At 40.3% G+C, this 18,324-nt stretch overlaps 2 protein-coding genes across 13 annotated transcripts in view; one reads left to right on the top strand and one right to left on the bottom strand.

Annotated features, from left to right (window-relative positions):
• The window catches only part of LOC110262145 (uncharacterized), a 601,789-nt gene that overhangs the window by 510,999 nt on the left and 72,466 nt on the right, over nt 1–18,324 (bottom strand). For 3 of the 9 annotated variants that reach the window (XR_014812835.1, XR_014812838.1, XR_014812844.1), the window contains 2 exons: nt 13,607–13,736; nt 7,638–7,723 (listed from right to left, as the gene is read on the bottom strand). The gene's annotated coding sequence lies outside the window, so the exon portion shown is untranslated. Of the gene's footprint in view, nt 1–3,503; nt 3,619–5,931; nt 7,724–13,606; nt 13,737–18,324 lie in introns of those variants that run through there. The other 6 variants (XR_014812832.1, XR_014812833.1, XR_014812834.1 and 3 more) reach the window with 3 other exon arrangements.
• Nucleotides 1–18,324, top strand: part of EDNRA (endothelin receptor type A) — a 68,001-nt gene that overhangs the window by 47,802 nt on the left and 1,875 nt on the right. For 3 of the 4 annotated variants that reach the window (XM_021100476.2, XM_021100475.2, NM_214229.1), the window contains 4 exon segments: nt 5,238–5,436; nt 10,702–10,854; nt 16,185–16,318; nt 16,747–16,855. In XM_021100476.2, coding sequence (XP_020956135.1) covers nt 5,238–5,436; nt 10,702–10,854; nt 16,185–16,318; nt 16,747–16,855 — 595 coding nt within the window. 4 annotated transcript variants of the gene reach the window in all.

The following is an 18,324-nucleotide window of genomic DNA, read 5'->3' as shown; positions in this document are numbered from 1 at the left end:
TTGCATGATTTTATTCTTCCACTGCTGTCTTTTAATCTATCTCACCTGGCTTTTTCCTGCTGGTATTTTGCATCCAATCCTTTATATGGCAGTTGGTTTGCCTATCACATAAGAAACGTAAATCCCAAACAAACATTACAAATGTTCATATTTACTCTTAAAGGTGTGCAGACATAAATATATAAGAGCCACTTTACCTTACAGAAGTGGAAAAATTGAAGAAAAATTAATTCTAATGAAGGCAAGCATTGACAGGCACTGAGGGGTAATATTTTGTTAAAGGTACTCAAACTACTTTTTCATTCCCTTGATTCAGTAATCTTACTCAAGATTATTAACCCAGGAAAATCATTCAAAAAGAAAAATATCTGTATGTGCAAATGTATTTATAGACATGTTATTCTTATTCACAACCTTGAAACATGAGAAATGATGTGACCAAAGGAGAGAGATTTTGGTAAATTGTATCAATATCTTGTTATACGGTGTAGCCATGAAATTAATAAATGCCATGCCCATAGAGAAACATGAGTGTGTTTTATAATGAAAAGTGAATAAAGCCAAAAATAAAATTGTAACTGACAAGGTTATAATATATAGTCAAAGTATGTTTATGAGAACAGAAATGGGCAAAGAATAGGAGAAATGAAAATAGATTTGCTGAAGTGATAGCTTTTAAGTTTGAGTTTTCTTTTATACTCTTTTAAAGTACACTTAATAATATCTTTTAATTATGTTTCCAAGATCACACCTTAAAGATTCAGAAACATGCACTAAATGCCTCTTGCGTTGAAAATATGTAAAAATCTATTTATAGACATGCACAGTAGCAAACATCTTCACATAAATCAAACATGTAATTTATTCTTTTATTTTGGCCTGTCACATGACAGGGTTCAAGGTGGTGTCATGGGAAAAGACTGCCCTGGGACTTGGCAGACAAGAGCCCTGGCCCAGGCACCCCACACTCACTAGAGACCAAGCAGGGGACATGGTGACACACTAGTCGTCAGGTTCCCAACCAGAACACAAGGGGAGAAAGATCAGCTCAGAGGTCCCTCTTGGTTTTTAAATTATTTGATTCTAGGATTCCAAAAGTATTAGCTCTTTATCAGTTGCCTAATCCAGGGCTGACTTGAAAATCGAGAAACTGTTTGGAATGCCTTTTGGCCTTGGCCAATAACATCAAATGCATGGTAAGGAAACAAAGATGCTTAATTCAACAGGTATCTATTCAGCACTTATTGTAGGTCTTGCGACCAACATACAAGATGTCTGCCCTATGGAGCTTAGAGTCTAAAGGGTGAGGTAGACATAGACAATAAGCCAAATAAGTAAATGATTTGGTTGATCCCATCATGTGCTATGGCAAAAAATAATCAGGGTGCATGGGATGGGGTAAGTCTGGAAGGGAAGCTGGCAGTTTTAAAAGGGGTATTCAAGAACGACCTCTGTGAATAGACAACATTGACTGAAGACTTGAAGGACACCTGTAGGCATTCCCATTGGGGTGGGAACACACTGAGGGATTTTTGCAGAGCTGTGACAGGTTGGCTTACATTTTCCCAGGTTCACCCCGGTTGTTGTGTTAGGGCCAACTAAAGGAGGGCAAAGTGGACACAGGGAGACCGGTTAGGAAGCACTTGCAATAATCCAGGCAGGCGGTTAACAGGCAAGGTGGTAAGAACTGTAGTTGCATCTAGATATATTTTGAAGGAAGACGTTTTAAAGTTTGCTAAAGAACTGGATTGTGGTGGAAGAGAAAAAGAAGAGGAAAAGCTAACTTCAAGGTTTGGGTCTGAGATGGTAAAGACTAGAGAGAGGGCGAGGAAAGGGCAAAGAAGACCAGGAGTCTGATGGGGGTGAGCTTCAGTGCCTATTAAATATCCAAGCAGAGATCTCACATAGGCAAGTCTAGAGTTAGAGATGAGGATCCAGGCTAGAGTTATACATTTAAAAATTGACTGTCAGCATTTAGATAGTTTTTTGTTGTTGTTGTTGTTTATTTTTTTGGCCATGATTGTGGCATGCGGAAGTTCCTGGTGAGGGATCAATCCCACACCATAGCAGTGACAATGCTGGATCCTTAACCTGCTGGGCCATCAGAGAACTCCTAGATAGTTTAAAGGATATGAAAGCCATGAGCCTGGAGGAGCTCACTAAGAGCACAGATAGAAAAGAGGTCCAAGGACTAAGGAGAAAACCTACGAGAAATCCAGTGCTAGAACTATGAGGCATGGGCACAAACCAGCCAAAGAGATGAGAGTAGCCAATCTCATCAGGAGGAGAAAAACCAGCAGAATGTGGTCAAAGCCAAGTGAAGAAAGCATTTCAAAGAGGAGGGATTATTTCCAGAATATTGTTTGTTGGCAGCTATCTCTACACTTGCAGATTTTCTCTGACATTGAGTATGTCATGTAGATGGACTAACTAGATTGAAGATTGTTTAGAATCACACCTAGTAAGGAGAACATATTGGGTATTGTGTGCTGTGTCATTATCCCCTAAAGAGAAATCATTTTTGGAACATCCAGTATTTCTTATCTTCCCCACTTCCATCACCCCAAATGACTGTTTCTAATTCCGCCTATGGCTGTGCTCTCATTTCATGGAGACATTATCAAGATCAGTGTGGTTAGAAATGAAAAACATTCTGATCCTCCGTCATGTGGGTTGATGAAGGAGGCAACTGACTGTGAGTCATTCGCTCAACTAGACACTAAACATTACTTCTATTTCTTCTAATGTTGAATTTACATTGGATTATAGATATGTAATATTCTGGAAATTCATGGCCACATGGTAAAATGAAGTTGGTCTGTGAATATATTCATCATAGGAACAGGTAGACCACATTTTCCTACCAAACCACCTTCTATCACCAATCCTGCCTAAGAAAGCTGGCTTTCTTGCTCTCTTAAGAGAGAGTGTTTTATTTCTATCACCTTTCCTGATAACCGCTCTAAGAGGAGGGAAGAAGAAACAGATGTAACTCATTGAGAGCCTTGGGATAGAGACGTCCCATCTCCATGCCTTTTAGATTCTACAGAACATCAGGCTACCCATCTAATAAGGCAGCAAAGAAAAGTAAGCCGAAATAGAAAACAAAATGTATAGCAGCCTTTATTCCGCTGGTAATAACCATAAATTTTAAAGCGCAATGTTGGCTCTGTCATCAAAGGATTTTCTTAGTCTGTTTGCGTAGCTGTATTTTATTCCATTCTAATGTGGGCTTTTTCTGAGATTCTTATTATACACCAATTTTATTTACCTTAAAAATCTTTTGCAAAACATTTCTCCAGCAAACTGTGCTGCACATATATGCCATGGGGCAGCATCTTACCTACCAAAACCAAAGGTTCTCATCTGCAGTGAAGAACACGGTAGCGCAATTCCTAGGAGCTGTGTTTTCACAGGGGTACCTTATAGATGATGGAAAAACAGAATGCTAAATGTAAGTGATAGGGGCTCGTTTGGATAGTGATGGGTAGCTTGTAACTTGCCTTGGTATTGCTGACAAATCTTCCCCATTCAGTGGCCTGGCCTGCAAGCCCATGTCCACCTGTCTCCAATGCCTGGTCTCTCTTACAGCCTTCTTCTGGCACTATCTAATGAAAGCTATAAAAAGAGAATGTTTCCTTTCCATTACAACAGCAACAAATATTTCAAGAATGAAGCCACAAAAATACTGTACCACATCCCAAGTCCCTTCTTAATAGTAAGTCTGAAAGCAGTTAGCACCAGACCGTCACATCAGGTCAAAGAGCAGAGAGTTTCTGAAACCTAACTTTCTTTAGACTTAACATTTAAAGGTGATTACTATCCTAAAATGTTAAGGTAAAAAATAAAGCAAACACAATTTCTTAATGCTCCTTGGTTTTTTTGATTGGCGTAAGTGTTCAGTTATACTTATATCCTCTACTTCTGTATGAACGATTCTTTTCTATTAAACTGTAAACTATAAAGATTAGGAAGCAAGGTATATTTAGATCAGTTTTATACAGTCCAGCACAGAGCCTCATGGAAGAGATATAATTATTCTTTGACATTTTCAAATACTATTATTAGAAATATTTATTTACTAAAACTGGGAGTTCCTGCCATGGCACAGTGGATTGCTGCTGACCCAGTGTAGTAGGTTAAAGGATCTGGCATTGCCTCTACTGCTGCTCAGATTCAGTCCCTGGCCCGGGAACTTCCATATGCTGTGGCCGTGGCCATAAAAAGAAACTAAAAAACTATTGCTTGGAGTTCCTGCTGTGGCTCAGCAAGTTGAGGACATTGTGTCTGTGAGGATGCAGGTTCCATCCCTGGCCTCGCTCAGTGAGTTAAGGATCTGGCATCACCACAAGGTGTGCTATAGGTCATAGATGCAGCTTGGATTTGGTGTTGCTGGGGCTATGGCACAGGCCTGCTGCTGCAGCTCCAATTCAACTCCTAGCCTGGAAACTTCCATATACCATAGGCGTGGCCATAAAAAGAAAAAGAAAAAAGAAAGAAATATTTATTTATTAACACAGCCACCTGATACAAGCCCACTGTGATCATATTTTGAAGGTAGAAAAAGAGAGAAAACAATGGAATATTTATGGTCACTATTAACCTAAGGATATCTACATCCATTTCATCAAGGTTTTTTTTTTTTTTTGGTTTTTTTGTTTGTTTGTTTTTTGGGTTTTTTTGTTTTTTTGTTTGTTTGTTTGTTTGTTTGTTTGTTTTTTGCCATGTCCATGGCATGTTCCCTGGGCTGTGCTTCAAACCCACACCACAGCAGTGACAATGCCAGATCCTTAACTGATAGGCCACCAGGGAACTCCCTCAAGTTTTTTTTAGCTACTGTATAAAGAGAAATAAGATCATTACCATAGCAAGTACCAGCAGCTTTCAATACCTCTTCTATCATCCAATGATATGTGTTTTACTGCAGCTTAAAAAACATAGCACACCTGTCTGATGCTGCCACATCCTAAATTCTCACGAGATGGAGCTAGACCCCAAGTGCAGATCTCAGACTCAGGCCTGCCAGGCAGTTGATCTCCAAATGGGTAGAACTTTCAAGAGCCCCTCTTGTTTTTCATATCAGGACTCATAGAGAATTCCTAAAAAGCCAATGGTTGGTCACTGGCCAAGGGAAGGAGCTTTCCAGCATTTGCGATTTTTACTTAATTGAAATCAACTTAAATTTTCCTAACAACTTGGTTCCATCACGCACACATACTTTTTTTTTTTTTTTTCAGGTACAGAGCAGTTGCCTCCTGGAGTCGTGTTCAGGGAATCGGGATTCCATTGGTCACAGCCATTGAGATTGTCTCCATCTGGATCCTTTCTTTTATCCTGGCCATCCCTGAAGCAATCGGCTTTGTCATGGTGCCCTTTGAATACAAGGGCGAAGAGCACAAAACCTGTATGCTCAATGCCACGTCAAAATTCATGGAGGTACGAATCGTTGAAAGGGAATTAATCGGAGAGGGGATGGAGGTCTTTATTCACTGTGACCATCACCAAGGCTTGCTGCCTTCTCTATCATGCCAAATGTGCTTGACTCTGTTAGCTCCAATATTCTTCAGGTGCATGAAAAGTCCATGTGAAACCAGGACTTAACTTCCTGAATAGAACAACAATTTTGTTTTCACTCTTGTAATGAAGCACAACTATAGACACAGCTGTTGCTCTGCACCAAACAACTCAGAGTCCTGAAACAAATTTACTAAGAGAGACAGATGTATATGTGTGTATATGTATGTAGTGCTATTTGTGTTGATAATAAGGAATACAGCACAGCAATTTCTTATCTGACAGACACACTGATGCTTATTTGACGTCACTTGGGGAAATGCATGTGGCTCGCACTTTTTTTTTTAATTGAGGTATGGTTGATTTATAGTCATGTCTTCAGTATAGCAAAGTGACCCAGTCATACATCTATATATACATTCTTTTCACACTTTTTTAGAAATGATTTTTATTCTTTTCCATTATATTTGGTTTACAGTGTTCTGTCAATTTCTACTGTAACAGCAAAGTGACCCAGGAACACACACACACATGTACATTCTTTTTCTCACACTATGCTCCATCATGTTCCATTATAAGTGATTGGATATAGTTCCCTGTGCTATACAGCAGGATCTCATTGCTTATCCACTCCAAAAGCAACAGTTTGCATCTATTAACCCCAGACTCCCAGTCCATCCCATTCCCTCCCCCTCCCCCTTGGCAACCACAAGTCTGTTCTCCAAGTCCATGAGTTTCTTTTCTGTGGAAAGGTTCATTTGTGCCATATGTTAGAGTCCATATATAAGTGATATCATATGGTATTTGTCTTTCTCTTTCTGACTTACTTCACTTAGTACGATAATCTCTAGTTGCATCCATGTTGCTACAAATGGCATTATTTTGTTCTTTTTTATGGCTGAGTAGTATTCCGTATGTATATATACCACATCTTCTTAATACATTCATCTGTCCATGGACATTTGGGTTGTTTCCATGTCCTGGCTCTTGTGAATAGTACTGCAGTGAACATATGGGTGCATGTATCTTTTTCAAGAAAAGTTTTGTCTGAATATATGCCCAAGAGTGGGATTGCTAGATCATATGGTAGTTCTATATTTAGTTTCCTGAGGTACTTCCATATTGTTTTCCATAGTAGTTGTATCAATTTACATTAGCATGAGCAGTGTAGAAGGGTACCCTTTTCTCCACACTCTCTCCAGCATTTGTTATTTGTTGACTTGTTAATGATAGCCATTCTGACTGCTGTGAGGTGGTACCTCATTGTAGTTTTGATTTGCATTTCTCTAATAATGTCTTTTCACACTTTTTTAAAAATTGAAGTATAGTTGATTTACAGTGTTGTATCAATTTCCACTGTACAGCAAAGCGATTAGGTTACATGTGTATATATATACCTATATACATTATTTTTAAAAATTCTTTTCCCTTATGGTTTATCACAGGGTATTGAATATGGTTCCCTGTCATACATTTTTTAAGGATAGATTTACTAACTCAAAGTAGGAAGTAATTCTCACATGCGCTTATACTAGTACAGATTCTAATATGCAAGTGATATAAAGTTGCAGCACTTTTCTGAAAAGTATTTGGGTAACAAATTCAATTATTGTTTAATATACTTGACCACATTAATTCTTCTGAAAAGCCTAATGACATGACAGGGAGTATTAGGAAACCCACTTAAAATACATATTTCCTTTGCGGAACTAGTCGCGTGTAGACTGAGAAGAAAAACCAAAAGGGTAACTATTTCTCTTAAATCAGCATAATTGAGTGCTTTGATGTAAGTTTCACACAGCTCAAATTCCACATTTAATTAATTACAGACCTCTCAAGGTATGTTTTTCTGCCTTGGAAAATTCACAACAAGAGTGGTTTTACAGTTGACCAGTTATCCTGCTTGGAAATTCTTGTTTTAAAATTAAAAGTGCTCATGAACACTGCCAAACTGGCAACCTTAAAATTAAGGTCTTCTGCTGATCTACAGACTTTTTTATGAAGTTTTTCACTCCACAGCGGAAAAACAAAGCAGGCAGTGGGAGGCTATCAGAATTTGAGCAGTGTGAATTAGCAATCTGAATACTCCTAAGAGGAGAGGCTCAAGGTAAGAAGGAGCTTACTGGAGTTTCCTGGTGGTTCAGCAGGTGAAGGATCCAGTGTCACTGCCGTGGCTCTGGTTACTGCTGTGGTTCAGGTTTGATCCTGCCTGGTAGGGCCAAAAAAAAAAAAGAAAAGAGGGAGCTTACTGATCACTCCAGCCAGACAAAATGAGATGGCTTTCTTCATCAGGACTGTGTTTCCTCGCTGGCACTGAAGCTAAGGGATGAAGCCAGGAGTAACTGCCCTTCAGGCAAGGGAGCCTAGAGGGTTGCAGTCAAGGGTATGAGTTTAAGCTGATAATTCTGTGGATTTCATTCCAAGTGTAAAGTTTGAGGATTCTCTTTCTGCTCCTGTTCCCTTTTTCTAATTTGATCCTCCCCTCCTTTTTTCCACTCTTTCTTCTCCAACTTCACCCTAGGCTGAGGGGAGACCCCTCCATATCCTGGCTCATGACATCAGTTCAAAGGAAATGTGTGACCCTGTTCTATAAAGCCTCTATCACGGCTGGGGGTGGGGGGGGTTGGGGGGAAGGGAACTCCATCTGGTCCCCTCGGGGTCAGCTTCCAGGCCCTCCACAGCTGCTGCTGGGCAGCCACACCCAACCAGCAACACACCCAGAAGAAGGAGGTACAAAAGAAGGGGCTCCTCAAAGGGGTGTTTGTGTTGCACTTAAATGAAGAGAAAGTCCTGATTTTCCGTTTGTTTTTTAAGTTCAGTACTAAACTCTTTCTACAGTGTGATGTGAACAGGAAAATATTTGTATAAACAGATTTGAATGAACCAACTCCTGTGGGCGTCTGCACTTATCCTGAGGCTAGAATTCAGGGGTCTGTGAACTTGAATGGAAAATAAATTACATGTTTATTTTCACTCCTTCTAATTGAAATATATCCTTTCCTTCCAAAATGAATGTAGGAAACAAACCACTGTAGTAGTTAACAGTACCATGATATTTTTCACTAATAAAAATAATAGGCATTTTCATACCACAGAATAGATATAAAATTTCAAAATATCATTTACATTCATCATTGCTTCTACATTCAGATAGTTAGTTATAAGAACCACCATTAGCTCTGTCACTCAATTTCTTAATAAATACATAATTACACTATATCAGAATTTTATTTTTCCTGTTTTGATAGCTGTGTTTTGACGTAATTGCTTTCCATTGCAATCTTACATGGTCACAATCATACATGTTATTGTAATACATACAAATTATTTGCAATAATATATAAAAGTATTATTTGCAGAAAGTGTTATAGTCTTTACCAGAAATCCAAAGGGGTTCATCGTGGCATAAAAATAGTTAAGAACTGCCCAGAATTTTTTTTTCTTCAGGAACCATTTATAGAATATTTTAATAGACATGTTATAAATGTAGCCTACTGGGCCTCTTTCTAAATTCAGAAACTCTCCAGTTTTTTAGAGAGCAGCATGATTATTTTTTACTGTGGGAACTGAGATACTACGGGAGGCTACATTATCCTTAGTAAATAAACAATCTGGAGAAACGGAGTAAGGAAAAGCATTTCTTTCTAAGTTGGTGATTAATTTAGTGGGAGGAAGAATTGAGATAATTTATTGGGTATTAACATTTTCTCCTTTAAAAAGACACAAAACCGAGTGATGCTGGTATCTACAAATCCTGTCCACAGGGAAAGAATCTTCTATGTGCCTTCAGACAAGGTGCCCGGCCTTAGTAGTTTCCAGGTGGTATTAAGCGAGTGCGAAAAGTCACGGTTACTGATGGCTCCAGCTGGCTGAGAGGTCACATAGCAGGCATTCCAGGCAAAGGGTTAACTTCCAGTAACCAAAGCTCACAGATAAGCCATTTATAACCTTCGCTAGTTCCAAACAAGATAGCACATTAAGTACACTTTAAGCACAATAGTCAGAAGTAAACCAGGCACCAGCAAAACATTGAGGCTCCCTAGTAAAGATAAATATAGATTCCATATGTCTGCAAATCATGTTTTATGAGCTTTGGAAGGGAATACCTTTTATTGATTAGGTCTCTTCCATTGTGTAATTAAAACCAACTTTAGTTTATTAAAAGTATCTTTGTCAGGAGTTCCCATTATGGCTCATCAGTAACAAACCTGATTAGCATCTATGAGGTCACTGGCTCGATCCCTGGCCTTGCTTAGTGGGTTAAGGAGCCAACATTGCCTTGAGCTGTGATGTATGTAGTTCACAGACATGGCTTGGATCCCATGTTGCTGTGCTGTGGCATAGGCTGGCAGCTGCAGCTTCAATTGGACCCCTAGCCTAGGAACTTCCATATGCTGTGGGTGTAGCCCTAAAAAGAAAAAAAAAATCTTTGTCAGAATAATTTTTAAAATGTATTTTATTGAAATATAGTTGATTTACAATGTTGTGTTAATTTCTTCTGTACAGCAAAGTGATTGTTACATATACATTCTTTTTCATATTCTTTTCCATTATGGTTTATCATAGGATACTGAATATAGTTCCCTGTGCTGCACAGTAGGAGCTGTTGTTCATCCATCCTAGATATAATAGTCTACATCTGCTAATCCCAAACTCCCAATCCATCCTTCCCCCCAGCCTTTCTCCTTTGGTAACCATGAGTTTGTTTTCAAAGTCTGTGATAAATAAGTTCACTTGTATCCTTTTTTTGTATTCCACATATAAATAATATCAAATGATGACTGCCTTCCTCTGTCTGACATACTTCATCCCTGTCGCTACAAATGCCATCATTTGATTCGTTTTATGGCTGAGTAGTATTCCATTGTATATATGCACCACATCTTCTTTATCCATTCCTCTATCGATGGACATTTAGATTGCTTCCATGTCTTGGCTATTGTGAGTAATGCTGTTTGTCAGGATAATTTTTAATGCAACTCCTTCATGTATTATTATAAAGCCAAGATAGTGTCTGCAGTTTCCAGTTTTACTGAGTTTTGAGCACCACCTCCAAGCCCATTACCACAACCAGAGAGCGAAAATATACAGCCATATCTGCAAGCATGAGGATGTTGAAGCCACCAGCAATGCGGCACAGCTGACTTTCGTTATAATGCCCCTCCTTTTCTCCCCTTCTCTTGACAGTTCTATCAAGACGTAAAAGACTGGTGGCTGTTCGGGTTCTACTTCTGCATGCCCCTGGTGTGTACTGCCATCTTCTACACTCTCATGACTTGTGAGATGTTAAACAGAAGAAATGGAAGCCTGAGAATTGCCCTCAGTGAACACCTGAAACAGGTAAACCTAATAAGATCATGACGCTCTGGCCAAGACTGTTTAATCCTTGACATTTAAAGGCCTACAAATACTGTACTGTGTAGATTTAGCCTGATTTCCTAAAATTAAAAACAGTCTTGTTGGAAGTTCTCTGGTGGTCCAGTGGTTAGGACTCTGGCGATTTCACCGCCATGGCCGAGGCTGGGGACCCCACATGGAGGCACTGCATGCCATGGCCCAAATAAATTTTTTTAAAAACTGTCTTATCTGTATGCCTTGTTGTCTTTGTAGTTTTAGTATTAGGAATTTCTTTTGAGAAGTAGGGATTCTACCTGTGTACCTGTGAAACAGGTGGCCCAAATAGAGAGGAACTATTTCTTTCTTTTGCCAAGAGTCTACTGAATGTGTGTGTGTGTGTGTGTGTGTGTGTTTAGCAACATTTTGAACTGGGTTTGGAACTGAGCCAGGACAAAAAAGAAGCATATCACTTTCTCCCCCCAGCAGGCTTTGCAGTTTTGTTGTGGAAATCAAATACAAACATGAAGCAAATGGAAAACAGAATCACAAGGTGTGGTAAAAGTAGCCTGTGCCATAGAAAACCAGAGGGTGTGAGATAAAGTCATGGCGAAACTGTTCATGCATGAGGGTCACTGAACTGGTCATGGAGGATGAGAGTTCTATGGGAAGAAGAAAGGACAGAGGGCATTTCAAGTGGGTGGACAGGAGTCTAGCTAGAACATGGCATGGCCACCATGCATTTAGGGAGGAGAAAAAAGGAGATGGACCTTTTTAGAGCAACATCTAAGGTGAGACTCATGATAGGAAACAGGATTCTTAAGGTACATAAGAAGTCACATTTTGTTTTTGTTTTTGCTTTTTTAGGGCCATACCCATGACATATGGAGGTTCCCAGGCTAGGGGTCTAATCGGAGCTACAGCTGCTGGTCTACGCCAGAGCCACAGCAATGCCAGATCTGAGCCGCGTCTGTGACCTACACCCCAGCTCACAGCAATGCCAGATCCTTAACCACTGAGCGAGGCCAGGGATTGAACCCGCAACATCGTGGTTCCTAATCAGATTCGTTTCCAATAAGCCACAACAGGGACTCCAAGAAGTCACATTTTGGAGGGCCCGAAGTTCTGGAAGAAATTTGAATGTGTCCATAGGAGGCCCCAACCTGACCCCCGGGCAGGAAACAGAACAGATAAAGCTGTGATGCTTATATTTACTGGCTCTGTGATGTTGGGCAAATTGCTGAATCTCTCTGAACGTCTAGTTCTTCAGAAAATGTATATAATAATACCTGCAACTTTCTGTACAAATACTAACTCAATTTTGAGTCTTAAACAATCTAAATAAAATGTACATAATAATACATCTAGGGGATTACCTAATGTATGTGTGGTATCTAATAGAACCCAGCTCACAGTAAGTGCTCAGAAAATGTTGGCATATGTGAATTCAAAGAGTAAAACTGGGAGTTCCCCTCATAGCATAGCAGAAACGAATCCGACTAGGAATGATGAGGTTGCAGGTTCTATCCCTGGCCTCGCTCAGTGGGTTAAGGATCTTGCCGTGCTGTGGTGTAGGTCACAGATGCGGCTCGGATCTGGCATTGCTGTGGCTGTGGCGAAGGCTGGCAGCAACAGCTCCGATTAGACCCTTAGCCTGGGAACCTCCATATGCCGCAGGAGCGGACCTAAAAAGACCAAAAAAAAAGAGTAAACCTGGGACTGCAGGTTAGTTGTATCACTATAGAAGTATATTAGGACACCCAGCCACACTAAAAGTTAATGTGAGTTGATGGAGCCTGAAAATCTGCCCTGTATAATTATCATACACAAGCATCAGCAACTGTTCTCAACTCATGTACTGATTTTTTGAGCTCCAGCTCCCCATCTGTAAATTGGACATAGTAATATATGAATCAGTGTTGTTATGAGAATCAAAGGAATTAATGTACACACACATACTTCATAAACTCTAACATGTTACATAAATGGTAGCTATTATCTTTTATTAAAGTTTAACAGGAAGACTCTATTGAGAAACTTCAGAATGAGTTGCCCAGGCATGAATTTTTCAAGTACTCCAGATGTGAAACATATTAAGCAATTAATACCTCTCATTCCCGCAATGGAGACTTAAAACAGATTTGTGAAAAACAGTGTTTTTAAATGATGATTTTTGCATTAGCATCGTGATTAAGCCAGTTTAAGTTGTGCGGGTTACCCACCCTGAAAATAACTGAATAGGGATTGGGAGCAAGAGTAATGTGATGCTTCACATTTTCATAGAGGAAGGATCAAGATGGCAGAGGAGTAAGACATCATGCTCATCTTCTCTCACAATCATTTTCATAGCATTTTTGTTTGTTTGTTTTCCAAGGGCATTTCCATATCATCTTGGTATTGGGTTCCTCCAAACACCCTGGACAGATGTTACCCTTATTATATAGGTGGGTGAGAGACTGGCTCAACGTGATGGAGATTAGAACTCAAGACCTGGTCCCCTGCAGTAGATGCTCCCTTGTGTCTCCCTCAGAGCTAGAGCAGGTTCTAGCAGCAGGAGAGTGAGCCTGGCAGGAAGGCAGGGGAGCCAGCTCCAGGTGAAAGGCCCTGCCACCCTTGCCCAATATCCCATATGGCTCTTGGTCTTGCTTCTTGTGCAGTTTGCGCTAATTTCTCTTCATTATACTGACAACACCTTTTATCAGTTAAAGATTGTGTTTGGATGTTGGTCCCAGAAAACCTAAAATAACATGGAGTTTACCTTTTTCCCACAGCAAAAAGTTCAGATGTCATTGGTTCCATGATCAAGGGACTCAGAAGCCAGGGTTCTGCTGTTGTGTTGACCTTTCCTTTATTATGGGAAGACAGCAGCTACAGCTCTACCCTTATGCCTGATTTCCAGGCAGGGAGAAAGGGAAAGAACACAGGTCACATTAGTGTGTGTGCACCAGAGGGGGATCCCCCATTTTTAAGTAGCTCTTCCAGAAACCCCACACAAAGATTTCTGCTTAATCGAAAAGGTAAGAACTCTGTCAGGTCGCCATGCAGACAAGGAGGCTCCCCTGCTGGCTGTGACAGAATCAAGGATCTGATTGATAGTAATGAAAACAGGAGAATGGATATTGGTTAACCAAATATCAGACAGTCATGGCAACATATTAATATTACCTTTTCAAAAGTTATCCCCTTTGAAGGATGTGCTCAGGAGAGATAAGAGCATCCTTTTCTGTTTTTCTGGGCATACAGTCTGTGCACACAAAACGGCCCTTTAAAATGATCCCTCATTAGGGAACTCCCGTCGCGGCTCAGTAGTTAATGAATCCGACTAGGAACCATGAGGTTGCGGGTTCAATCCCTGGCCTTGCTCAGTGGGTTAAGGATCCGGCGTTGCAGTGAGCTGTGGTGTAGGTTGCAGACACGGCTCGGATCCCACGTTGCTGTAGCTCTGGCATAGGCCAGCGGCCACAGCTCTGATTTGACCCCTAGCCTGGGAACCTCCATATCCTGCGGGAGTGGCCCAAGAAATGGCAAAAAAAGGACCAAAAAATAAAAAAATAAAATGATCCCTCATTAAAGAAATAACACCATTTGCAGCAACATGGGTGGACCTAGAAAGTATCATGCTAAGTGAAGTCAGTCAATGAGACACCAACATTAAATGCTATCACTTACATGTGGAATCTAAGAAAAAGGACACAATGAACTTCTTTGCAGAACAGATACTGACTCACAGACTTTGAAAAACTTATGGTTTCCAAAGGAGACAGGTTGCGGGGTGGGGGGATGCACTGAGGGTTTGGGATAGAAATGCTGTAAAAATTTGTTTGTGATGATTGTTGTACACCTATAAATATAACAAAACTCTTTCAGTAATTTAAAAAAATAAAATAAATAAAATGATCCCCATTTCTGAAGATGAATGAAGGAATCCTTTATTCCTCTCAATCATTGTTCAGTTTATGCATTCTCTGAAGCTATATCCCAGCCTGCTAGCTAACTCTGAAAGATTTTTTTAAAAAAATTTCTTGGGGCTCAAGCAGCAATTTGTGACAAGTGCCCTGAAATCTTTATAAATGGCTGTATTAATCATGTGGATTTATTGTAGGCTTCCCATACTTAACGCTATATGCTTTGGGTTGAACCAGCCATCCCCTTCCAAGCCCTGTTCTCAATCAGTTTTATGTTGACAGTAACTGATCCCAGTTACAGACAAGTTGTATTTTACATTCCTGGTCAGGCTTCCAAAGGCATGCCCTGTAATACTCAAGTTCAATGCACACAAATGACTGGTTGCAGATAAATCCTATCCTAGTTTTGCTGATCCTGTGCAGACCCCAAAGCATGTAAACCTACCCCTGGAGTCAGTCCAGGGTCAAAATGTCCCAGTTTTTCTAATTGTCATTGCTGATAATCCTTTACCCTCGTCCCTCTATTTGCAAACAATATCTCTAGAAACTACATGTCATTAATGAAAGAATTTTAAAAGGGAAAAAAAAAATCCCAGTGGCAGCTTTTTCCCGGATCAAAAAATGGGAGAAAAATATACTGGTCTGCAAGTTCCCATCATGGCGCAGTGGTTAACGAATCCGACTAGGAACCATGAAGTTGTGGGTTCGATCCCTGGCCTTGCTCAGTGGGTTAATGATCCAGCGTTGCCATGAGCTGTGGTGTAGGTCGCAGACGCGGCTCGGATCCCAAGTTGCTGTGGTGCTGGCGTAGGCCAGTGGCTACAGCTCCGATTCGGCCCCTAACCTGGGAACCTCCCATATGCCGAGGGAATGGCCCAAGAAATGGCAAAAAGACAAAAAAAAAAAAAAAGAAGAAGAAGAAAAAAAAGAAAGAAAAAATACTGGTCTTCCTTTTTGCTTTTCTGTTTCCTACTCCCATTTTGTTTTCCAAATATCTTTGTAGATTTTTGCGTTTTTTTATAGTGGTAGGCTGTTATCTTGACTGCCATGCTGACATTAATGCTGGTGTGTTACCTGCAATTGAGACTTTTAACTAACTCTTCACCCCATAATGTTCAACACATATACACACACAGACTCAGCCACAGTGTTGCTTCAACCCCAGCCAGTCCCCACCTCTGCCCACCACTGAACTTCTGTCCTGGCCCCAAGGACCAGCCTGAGGCCACCATCCTTCCTGGCAGTTGCCCAAAAGAACCACTAGCCACTCCTTGCTCAGAAAGTTGGACTCAAATCTTGAAGAGGCAGAGCCATGGTGAGGCAGGCTGTTCTGGCTTTTCTTCAAATTATTCTTTCCCCAAATCTACTACTTCCTCTAATAGAAAAAGACTAAACTTATTGTCCTTTTTTTTCCCTCTCACTTTCCTTTAGCGTCGAGAGGTGGCAAAAACAGTGTTCTGCCTGGTTGTAATTTTCGCTCTGTGCTGGTTCCCTCTTCATTTAAGCCGTATTTTGAAGAAAACCGTGTATGATGAGATGGACAAGAACCGATGTGAATTACTTAGGTAGGACCCTACGGACTCAGCAGGAAATTAAGAGTCTCTCCGATAGCACGTTCACAATACTTTTACAAAACCATGTAGTCTACATTCTCGTTAGCCCTGAAAATTAAAACTGCCAAGTTGATTATCTTTCTTTAGCTGACACAGCCCAAACCTGATCCTCAAATCTGTGCAAGCCTTAGTAAGTCTGCCACTCTCCTCCTGGGGCTGCGCGTCATGGTTTGGGTTAACCACGTGCTGCGGTATATCTGCAAATGCTCTGCAGAACTGAAACTGCTGCTTAAACAAGGAATTTTTTGAAAAATTCTGACTGCCACCCATAAGAAATGGCTTCTGGGCAAGAAAAATGCTTATTCGAGAGATAAATGCTAGTTAGCAGATTTGAAAACATTATGCTCTAATTTATCTATTCTTTTTCTTTTTTGCTCTAGTTTCCTGCTCCTCATGGACTATATTGGTATTAACTTGGCAACCATGAACTCATGTATAAACCCAATAGCTCTATATTTTGTGAGCAAGAAATTTAAAAATTGTTTCCAGGTAAGACATTTTGCAAGCATTTTTAAAGTACAACCAGAGTATATTAAGTATCCAACAGGCATGGCCAATTCCAGTTGTAAATATTACTTTCATCAGCTGTACTTTTCAGAAAAGAAGTAAAAAAAATCATATTTTGTCACTCAGAAAGAGGGTCAAGTTGTTAGTGTAACAGAAAAGCAGTATCTATTCAGACAACCACGTATTCAGAGGTTAAAATAAAAAGAACAAACTCAATAACATGCCAGGTTAGTACCCTGCTTTAAAAAGAAAGACTCCAGTCTGTGCTCCAGGTCAACAGAAGAGGTAAAACCTATTCATGACTTGCATTATCCTAGACTTAACCACAGTCTCAACCAAACATTAACTCATTGTTAAGCCTCTTACTAAATGCTATTTAATAGTATATTTAATAATAGCCTTTACAAGGAAAGTAAAGGCTTATGGCTCCAGAAATCTGAATGCATGTGATTTAATTTGAAATCAGTTTCCTTCTGTTCTTCAAACCTCCTTAGAGTTAAACCAACCCATGTCCTTCTGAAACTCCAAGCACTTTTTATTGAGGTGTGATTTTTCTAGTTCCTGGAATGGTTTTAGCATAGAATAGGGCATAGCATGCAAGGCTGCGGGATCTGGAAGCAAACAATCTTGATTTACATTACAGTTCTGAACTAGCTCACTGTCTTAACCCAGGTGTGAGTGGTACCCCTCCTGCTTCCTCTGTTTGCTCATCTGTAAAATCAGATGATCACTGGATCTCTCTCATAAGTTGAAAGACAGTGGGTTAATATATATTAAGCATTTGAGACAACAGGACTCAGTATGAGTTTATTATTATTAGGGATAGAGAAGAGAGGAAAAATCCAGTGACTGTCCTTGTGAAACTTATAATCTCGAAGGAGACATATATCAACCAGAGAACCATAGAAATCGATGAAACTTGGTATGGAAGTTCTAGCTGCCACATTTTTGAAGTCTGCTGGATCATGCTTACAAGTCATGGAATGCTCTAAGAAAGATTCTGCCCTAAGAAAGGACTGACTAAAATAAGGGTCCTAACAAATACATTATGTAATCTGGAGTTAATATCAGTTACTAGTTAGTTTACATTAGCTAGAGGAGAAAGGAAAATCAGGGTGCAAACTCTTAGAAGTAAACATGTTTTTGATCTTCATAAAAAGGCAGCATACCCAGAGGAAAGACTCCAATAGAGAGAGTCCTGGGTTCCAAGTTCAGTCCTCCCCCTTATTATCCTCTCTAAGCCTCCCTGTTCACAATCATAAGATGAGGAAAATAGCACCTACCACCTAGGGCTCTTAAGAGCATCAACTGTGGAGTTCCCGTTGTGGCTCAGTGGGTTAAGAACCCAACATAGTGTCCGTGAGGATCCCAGGTCCCATCCGTGGCCTCGCGCAGTGGGTTAAGGGTCCGGCGTTGCCACAGTGTAGGTTGCAGATGCGGGTTGGATCTGA

Source organism: Sus scrofa, chromosome 8 (assembly GCF_054392235.1).
Source record: "Sus scrofa isolate SSC_HxYL_T2T_F1_AM1 chromosome 8, Sscrofa_HxYL_maternal_Yorkshire_Landrace_v2.0, whole genome shotgun sequence".
NCBI classification, from domain to species: Eukaryota; Metazoa; Chordata; class Mammalia; order Artiodactyla; family Suidae; genus Sus; species Sus scrofa.
Note: the sequence above shows the minus strand (reverse complement) of the source record. Positions and strands in the feature narration are given on the sequence as shown.